The 9,775-nt window shown below is 34.5% G+C and overlaps 1 protein-coding gene across 1 annotated transcript; it reads left to right on the forward strand.

The window, feature by feature from the left end:
• The first annotated feature begins 6,368 nt into the window (after positions 1-6,368).
• LOC121250799 (peroxidase 3) lies at positions 6,369-7,941 on the forward strand. Its single transcript, XM_041150020.1, has 4 exons — positions 6,369-6,676; positions 6,805-6,996; positions 7,117-7,279; positions 7,365-7,941. The coding sequence occupies exons 1-4, from the start codon at positions 6,467-6,469 to the stop codon at positions 7,778-7,780; spliced, it is 981 nt and encodes a 326-aa protein (XP_041005954.1). The 5' UTR covers positions 6,369-6,466; the 3' UTR covers positions 7,781-7,941.
• Positions 7,942-9,775: the final 1,834 nt, after the last annotated feature.

Below are 9,775 nucleotides of genomic sequence, written 5' to 3' on the forward strand. Positions count from 1 at the left end.
AAAGCAAGGTACTTTCCAAATTGTAGTTTGTTTGAGGCCAACAATGATATTAATGCGTCTTATGTTTGGAAAGGAATTTATGGTGCTCTTCCTTTATTAAAATCTGGTTGTATGTGGAGAATGGGAAACGGGAGGAGTGATAGGGTCTTTCAAGATCCTTGGATACCTGGTTGTGGACAAGAAGAGATTCAGCAAGCAGTGGAGCAGATAAACGATGATAATTTGAAGGTACATGAATTATTAGATGAAAGTACAGGTTGGTGGAATACAAATGTTGTTAGAGCTCTCTTTAATCCAATGTTGGCAAATCTGATTCTGAAACTTAATATTTGCTTATCTCAAGAAGACTCATGGTATTGGACTCAAGAAAGATGTGGTACTTACTCAGTCAAGACTGGTTATAAATTTTTACAGTTGGCAAATTCTCAGAATTTAGGTGAGGGTTCAAGATGTAGACAAATTTTGAGGTTTCAGAAGTGTTTATAGCATTTGAAGATTCCCAAGAAAATGAAAATTTTTGTCTAGAGGGCATGCCAAGAAAACTTGCCTACTGTTCAGAATTTGAGAATAAGGAGGATTAAGGATGATGATAAATGTGGTTTCTGTAATCTGACTTCTGAAGATGCAGCCCATGCTTTATATTTCTATCTTGTAATTAAAGATATTTTCATGCAGTTTTTGCCTTCTTTGAGAAGCTTTCATCTTGGTTTATCTTTTTGGGACTTGGCATTTCATGTTAGAGATAAGGGTGGTGCTGAAGTTCTTGCAACTTTTATTGTTATTTGTTGGGCTTTGTGGTATCGCAGAAATCAGATTTTATATGAGCAGGTTGTGCATCAATGTTCAACTGTGATTAACAATGCTCTCTCCATGCAATCTGCTTATAAACAGGTGCAAGTCTTCGATAGGTTTAGCAAGGAAGTTACAAAAGTGATTTGTTGGTCACCACCCCCGTCTAATTATCTGAAATTAAATGCTGATAGTGCAATCTTCCATGATCAACAGAAGGTAGGTATTGAGATGATAATCAGGGATAAGCAAGGGAGTGTGGTTGCTACTTGTAGTAAGTTAAAAAGAAATTGCATCTTCAGAGCTTATTGAGGCTAGTGTAATGTTGAAGAGTTTACAATTTTGTGCTCAATAGGTGTTCAAAAATTGGTGTTGGAAACTGATTGTTTAATTCTTGTAAATGCTTTAAACTCCCAAACTGAGTATTGAACGGATTTTGCTTTTCTCCTTCAAGACATTCGTCGCATGTTGAGGGACTTTCAACAAGTTCAGATTTTCATGTCAGCAGGCTAGGCAACGTAGCAGCGCACCAATTAGCAAGGAATACATGGAATGTTGAGGATATTGAAATGTGGTGGGGATCGTGTCCTTCTTTTGTATCACAAGCTATATGGCTTGATAGAAACAATATCTTGTAAAGACTTTTATTATTGGAATGAATGATTCATTAGTTAACCAAAAAAAAAAAAAAAAAGTCCACAAAACTCATATATCTATATGGCTTATTGTACAATAAAATTCATATGAAACAAGAATTAGGAATTTTATAACTAATAGCCATAATTCATACATTTATATGGCCTACCATAAAATAAAATTCATAAGAAACATTAATTCAGAATTTAATAACTAATGGCCATAATTCAAATCCAAGTAATTGATATATTTATTAAACAATAGAAGATATACTTTGAGATTGAAAGAGAGAGAAAATATTATTTTTCTGATTTTTATTTTTTTTTTCAGAAAAGCAATAATAACATAATCTGGTCAGATCCAAGTCTGAATTAAATCCCGTCGGTCAACCCAGTGCTCGACCCAGTTCAATACCTGGGTCGGGCTACTGTTCCGTTCAACATTCTTTCTGTGTTTTGGTTTACTGTTCAGGCTGGGCGAAATTCGGGCCCACTGTGCTAGCCCGTAGCCCACTTGACACCCTTTCTTTTTGTTTGCATTACGTTTTGGGTTGGTAGGCCCAGCGGGCTGACCCGCAGGAACACAACTTTTTTTAATTACATTGTCGGGCTGGGCCAAACTTATAGGCCACTGTACTAGCCCCCGAGCTTCTGGTGTTTTGTTTTTTCAATTTTGTTTTTCACGTTCCCAGGCAGGGCCAAGCATTGCAGGCCACTGCCATTAGCCCAAAATAACTAGCCTTAAAGGCCTATGGGTTAAAATCATACCCGAGACCATTGACCCATGACCCGTTCATCTCTTCCTCTCTCCCATTACACAGCTGCCGCATCTTCTTTTCCAAACTCTATTCTGGCGTAGCTGTTGGGTGAGGCATTCTCGAGTTTTGATAAAACTCTTACAACAGCCTCCCAAGCAGAACACAATATTTCTACCTGCTAATGATAATTCAGCTCTTTTCTTCCTTGGCCTTCCTTTCCACGTACGTACGTGGACCAAGTAGACTGTAAAGGGTAATAGAGTTTGTGTTGGATTAAAAAGGATTAGAAAAAAACAATGTTAAGGCTGCATTAATATCGTGATTCATGCTAACAAGTTTTTATACATGTAGGAAAAGTTGTCCCTGATGAAATGGCATCACGAGCTATATATAAATTAGCTATGAAATTTGAACAATAAATATCACCAGGACGTACACTTCTTTCCAACATCAAATTTCACCCATCAGTACGTACTACTGGACCATTCTGGGAGGTTTACATATCAGATTGTGGGGATTCGGGGCTGGGGGGGCGTGTGCTGGCTGTATGCTTTTTTCAGATGCCTTAACAAAGATCCCAGTTCCTGGTCCCAACATAACGACAGAACTTAGAAAACTTGTGTAAGGGGTTCAAAGGTAAGTTTCAAATTATATTCTGAAGAAAATTATTAAACCAACTTAATAGTTCGAATTTTGATTATATCACATTTAATTAAATATTTTATATGATGAGCTCATTCATTGAAGCTTGAAGGGGAGTGTTAAGAATATAATACAAATAATAATAAAAATTTCTTTCTATTAACTTAAACATTTTAAATAAGTGGTGATTTTACATAGTATTTAAACAGAAGTCTTAAAATCGAATCTTGACTCTATACGTTATCTCATTTAATTAAATATTTTACGTATGAGCGGTACTACTCCCACCGCTGGAGCTCCTGCTAGTAGTTTTGAGATGAGTTTTTTTTTTTGTATTTTTTTATATGTATTTTTTAACACATTTAAATATATTTTAAAAAATAAAAAATTCATAATATTATTAAAAAATACTTTCTTAATTATTAAGTAAAAAATAATAAAAAGTAAATAAAAAATTCACAGTGGTAAGAATTAGCGATAGAAACAAGTGAGAAGAGTAGTATTTTCCTTTTACGTGTTAGTTCTACTCATTGACGTCGGCCAATCTGATGCAACGTCTGACGTGGCCCTGTGCCTGAGGCAAAAGCTTGTAGTGTTGAATTTCAGGTTAGCAGATGAGAGTCGTCTACGTGCTGATCTGGAAAATAGGGAACAGAATTTGCATGCAGTGTAATTTTAGTTCATTGAAGTTGAATTTCCATAATAATTTGGGTGGCTTGTCATGATAGACTTCTCTAATTGCTTCCTAATACGCCTGTACTTTCCCCGAACAATATCATTATGGAGCTGGGACTTTATATATATATATATATATATATATATATATATATATATAGCTGTATATATATGCGACTTTTATCATATATGTGCCATTTAGGAATACTAAAGCCACTTTAAGCCTTATTCCTTGGAGACAAACATCAGTTTGCCTGCCCTCCTTTTATGTTTTAAATTCTTTGGAATGTGTTATCGTGGCAACATATTTAGAATGGAAGAGTCAGTCATGCTATACACTGCATTTCCATTTCACTCTCTTTATAATGTATTGAGATGGCATTGATTTATTTTTGTTTATAGATCGTTATTATTACAAATAATAAATTTACAAATTGATTGACAGTGTTACCTCAATACAATAGAATATAAATCGGATAAGAATGTAGCATATAACATTTTTTTCTTCGAGTGAAATAATATGGTTCGAAGGCATTTAAAGGTTTTGATCCAACTATGTATAATATAATCCCAATATATATATATATATATACACAGTACACTTTGTAAGTGCGCGCAAATGACGATACAAAGAAGAAATCTTGCATTTTAATCTTTCCCCCCTCAAGTTTGGATAATAAGTGCGGAGATTTTTCTTTCCCAAATTAGTTACTTATGATTGGGCTTATGTCATTATATAATTGCAAGTCTGCAAGGCAATTAAAGCGCACTGATCATCGCATGATAGCAGTATGGAGAAAAGTTTTTTACTTTACCAAGTACCAACATGATGTTATTATATGCACGAGAGACTCTCAGATCATCTTTGAAAGTTTTTGATTCTGGCCGTTTAAAAAAGCAAACGTAGAAGCAGCAAATAAAATTGCGCGCAATTCTTCCTTCCAAACCACCCTAACCTCAGGCTCAGGATGCCCTTTATTAATTACTTAAAAGATTAATATAAAGTAAATGACAGATCACCGACAATGAATAAAGCCACTTTGAAGAACCATGGTTTTTGCTTTTTGTGATTCTTTTCTTTTCTTATTTCTTCTCCTGTCTCTCTTTTCCTTTCTGGCCTGCAGCTGGAATTGTGAAGCTGGACCCTCCTAGTTGAAAAGCAATCCCACGGGAACTTCTTTTGATTAATATTGGGAATTAATTATATGCTAATCCATGCTTTGAAGTTTGGTACGTACTCCTAGAATCTGGTTGATCTTCGTATAAGGCTCGGCTATTGTATTAATTAAATTTGGTTTCATGTCTTGATCAACTACCTAGTCATTGATACAGTCAGAAATAAGTAAAGAATCTATATATCCAACGTCTTAGGCCGTGCATGGCTAGCTATAACTCTCCTAGCTAGCCTTCTTTGTAGATTTATAAAACTAGTTCTCGGCCATGGATGTTAATCTTTATCAGTACACAATTTGTTACAGCTAGGCTGATCATTGCAGTTTTGTTTATGTAAAATTAAGCATTGCAGATAGCCTTCCCAAAAAGTCATGCGTGCGTTTCATTAGACAAGTTAAGAACCATTTCACCCGGCCAGCTTGCTAGCTCCCCCTTCTTTTATTCCTCCTTACCATGCACGAAAGCAAAAGGAGAGCAGATCGTCAAATGCGATTTTATCTAAATAAGATCATTTGCATTTGCTCCAATGGATTAAATTGTGGATGCCCTGAAATATTATTCATGATTCTCTATATAAATGAAATTAATGAGATTTTGTAGAAATTGTAAATTGAACCCTTGATCTGTTATATATTACATTTTTTTTTTTTTGTCCCTCATTCTATATATATATATATATATATGAATGTATGTATGTATATGCATATATATTCCCTTTCTTTTTTTTATTTTAATTCTAGTATATACGTGAGTACTGCCGGCCTGCTTTGACTGTTGGGCATGGCCGCTAGCACAAAATCACTTTTTTATTTTTGTCTTCTTCTTTTTTTTTTTTTTTACATTTTTTAATATATTTAAATATATTTAAAAAAATATATACCAATACACTAAAAGTCATTTCTTAATTATTAAATAAAAAAAATTTAAATACATGAGCGATCAAAATGATAGGGTAAACTCAAGCAGCATACTAGTATTAATCACATATATATATATATATATATGTATATATATTATAGAAGCCAATCACAAATTCTTTAGTTACTTTATTCTTGACGTGTCACACTTTGATTATGTCTTAATGTTATCAACTAATACCATGGGTGACAGCAGGTACCCAATAATGGACGAGGAAAGTGCTTGCTTCAGCAATATGACAAAAATTCGATCGTAAGAGCAGGTGGCAAATGATCTCATTCTGCTTAAATATTGTCTTCCTCTTCACATTTTCTGGCCAAAAGATCAGCAGCAAGCTATATCCACCAAATCCATGATGTACACTGCATATGTTAGACCCCACATACAGCTTAATTAAATTTATAACTGATCAATGCCATTCTTTCCAATTCAACTCAATGTTGCATATACTATATATGTTCTATGCCTAAAGGATCGGTGCTTATGATTTTCCATTAAATAACCATGGAAAAGGAAGATGTTCTGTAATGAAATGTCAAATGAGGGATCATGCATTGTGACACATGAACGGAAGGACCTAATTTGTGGGTATTTATTCACTTGTCGTCTGGGGGGACGTCCCTAACTAATCTTATTTTTAATGATCAAGCTCAGATATTGTATGATACAGCAAGATACGGTATTACCTACTAGCACATGTTGGTTAGCTTGCTAGCTACGTATACGTGGGTCTACTTTTCTTCCTCTTTGCTTCTTATAATCTGCAGCTAAAGTAAAGGTTATAAATCTACCCCTCATGCTTCAAGAACCATTTGTAGACGCACTGGAGTTGCTTCCTACAAAGAAGCATATAAACAGTAACTCAGAGTACTTGAAATGGGAGGGATACGTTATTTTGCGATTATAATCATAGGCGTTTTAGGATTTTTGGGTTCTACACAAGCTCAACTGCAGTTGGGTTTTTACTCTAAGAGCTGCCCAAGAGCCGAGAAGATTATCCAAGATTTTGTTAACAAGCATATCCATAATGCTCCATCATTGGCTGCTGCCCTCATAAGAATGCACTTCCACGACTGCTTTGTCAGGGTTTGTGTCCTCTCTTTTCTCGTTAACTTTTTCATTCCACTATGCTTCTCTCCTGAGCTTCTTCTTCTTCTTCTTCTGTATTCTTCGTTTTGAAGGCATAAAAAGTTCATGTTTTATGCCTTTTCTAGGGCTGTGATGGATCCGTGCTTCTGAACTCAACGTCGAGCAACCAAGCTGAAAAGGAAGGTGGTCCAAATCTAACACTCAGAGGTTTTGACTTCATCGACAGAGTAAAGAGCCTTCTTGAAGCTGAATGTCCTGGCATAGTCTCTTGTGCAGATACAATTGCTTTGGTTGCAAGAGATTCTGTCGTGGCCATAGTAAGACCCAAAACATAATTAAAAACAAACCCAATTTGATCTTTCCTTTTATGAGTAAGAAAATGGATCAAGTTTTACTTGTTTTTGTGTTATTATACAAATATTGTTCCTCACATTCAGGGAGGACCATCTTGGACAGTTCCAACTGGTCGAAGAGACGGGACAATCTCTTTGTCATCAGAAGCACAGAGCAACATCCCACCTCCAACTAGCAACTTCACAAACCTCCAAAGACTATTTGGAAACCAGGGTCTTGATTTGAAAGATTTGGTCTTGCTCTCTGGTAATCCAAACCTCCTCATTTCCAAGCACCTTTACTCAATTCAATGGCAACATTAACATGTTTCAGTCAATTACTTCATGATCAGGTGCTCACACCATTGGCGTCTCTCATTGTTCATCCATCTCTAACCGACTGTATAATTTCACCGGGGTGGGCGATCAGGACCCTGCTCTGGACAGTGAATATGCTGCAAATCTCAAGGCAAGGAAGTGCACAAATCCTAATGATAATACCACAATTATTGAGATGGACCCTGGAAGCCACAGGACTTTTGACCTTAGCTACTACACTCTCCTGCTAAAGAGAAGGGGCCTATTCGAATCGGATGCTGCTTTAACTTCCAACGCTACTACAAAGTCTTACATCACCCAACTGCTTCAAGGACGGCTTGACAATTTCTACGCTGAATTTGCCAAGTCCATGGAGAAAATGGGTCGGGTCGACGTTAAGACTGGGAGTGTCGGTGAGATTAGAAAGAACTGTGCAGTGATTAATAGTTAAGAGGGTAAAATGTCTTGTCTACGTAAGTTTCAAATTGTTTGTTTGTTGTGTGCTTTCATCGTAGTTGTTTTGCGAATAAACAGGACCCCGTTCTGGTGCCCGTTTCCATTATTTAGAGAGAAAAACAGTTACGAAAATAATAATTCTAAATTATAAAATCTTGTCATTTTCTGCCTCAATCAAACCTGGTTCTGTTCTGCTTCTGCTTCTGCGTGCTGTTTCGTGTATACACGAACAAGACTTTGTACAGAAACCTTTTTCCTCCTTCCACGGTGGTCGGTGACATTCATTGCTTCTACCGAAGGATCGTACAAATCATTATTGAATCAAAAGAACTGATAATTTGAAGATAAAGTGGTCAAAGTTACCGTTTTTAAGAAGTGTGATAATTTGAATATATAAAGTGGTTAAAGATAGGTTTTTTTCAGTTTGATTAGAGATGAGATTATTTATTAATATTATTAATATTATTAATTAAAATTAGATTAGGTAATTTATCTTTTATTTTATTTGGCCAACGGCTGTCTTGCAGATTGATGGTTTCTTTAATATTTTCTTGAATGAAAATGCTTGTCCAAATGATATGTCCCGACAGTGGATTTTTATATATTTTTTATTTAATAATTAAAAATTATTTTTTAATAATATTGTGAATTATTTTTAAATATTTAAGAATATTTTATATCAAAATATTTTAAAAACCAAATGACGACAAATTCTCGAGTGGAACCGCCCAGCCTTGAAAGACATGATCCAGTGCCTAATTGGAAAACAAAACTTATTAATGCAGGGTAGGTAGTTCCTCCTATCAGAGTCGAGTTAATTAATGTGAGTGACATGTGTAACTGTGTGATTGAGGTCAAGGGTCGCATGCATGGTTGGGTTGCTTTGTGTGTTTGAAATTTGTTGGTGAGGGCAGAACCAGCTCCCATTGATTGTGTCAATGGGCACAGAGATTTCGGATGAGCAATCTCAGCTATCACTACTTCAACTACTTGCTTTGAATTTGACCTACCTGCATGTGAAGTGGCTTACGTTACATTATTTGCGATAGGATGAGTTGGGCTTTCATAAAAGGGTAATTAATACACCGTACCTCTTCTACTACTACTCTTCTACTTAATATTTGTATTTTCTTTTCAGATTTAGATTACAAATGTTGTATAGTTTAAAGAAAATAAATTCAATCAATTAATATAATTATTTAATTTAAATTTTATAAAACTTGACTTTATTTTTCTCTTTGAGTCAATGTTTATAAAATTTAATTTATTTTTAATTAAATTACATAATTATTTTGATTGATTGCATTTATTTATTTTTAGATTATACAAGAAGATCGTGTTCTTGAATTTTTAATCCAAATTCAAATAGCAAAAAGAAAAAGTAATAATTAGATAGTAAAATAGTAGTAAATAAAGCGTAAGGGTATATTATTCTTCATAAAATGATTAAAAAATATTATTTTGAAATGATACTATGTATCACCTCTTCTTGTAGGATAGAGATGTCATGTGTTTTTATAAAATAAAATTTCTCAGCAAGAGATCTCATTTTTTTTAATAAAATAAACATTTATTTCATAAGAGAATTATTTAATCAAACATGTCCCAACAATATTAAATAAAATAATTCAATAACTAAATAAACTGTCTATCATAAAAATAAATTTATTCTAACAAGTTTGGAACTTAATCAACTGCACCATCTAAACCTAGCCCATCTGCTCGTACTTATCATCACGTTCATCTGGGATGGGTTAAAAACAAAAAAATAACTAAAATGAATTGAAGACTTATTAAGAAACTCATCGCAATGTAAACATACGTAACATAAGGTTTTTTATAAAATATTTCATGCTAAGAATTTAAAATCATGATTGTTCATACGTATGCTATGACATGCATAACTTGTCTTAAATTATATAATTTATCTACTTATCTTGCTGACCCACACACTTAACCATGTGTACAAGGTAGGGCACCAGCCCCACAT

Source organism: Juglans microcarpa x Juglans regia, chromosome 2D (genome assembly GCF_004785595.1).
Source record: "Juglans microcarpa x Juglans regia isolate MS1-56 chromosome 2D, Jm3101_v1.0, whole genome shotgun sequence".
Classification (NCBI taxonomy): domain Eukaryota; kingdom Viridiplantae; phylum Streptophyta; class Magnoliopsida; order Fagales; family Juglandaceae; genus Juglans; species Juglans microcarpa x Juglans regia.

Coding starts and splice junctions, on each gene's coding strand:
- LOC121250799 (XM_041150020.1), top strand. CDS start 6,467: ATGGGAGGGATACGTTATTTTGCGATTATAATCATAGGCGTTTTAGGA. Junction 6,677..6,804: donor TCCACGACTGCTTTGTCAGG/GTTTGTGTCCTC, acceptor TGCCTTTTCTAG/GGCTGTGATGGATCCGTGCT. Junction 6,997..7,116: donor GAGATTCTGTCGTGGCCATA/GTAAGACCCAAA, acceptor CCTCACATTCAG/GGAGGACCATCTTGGACAGT.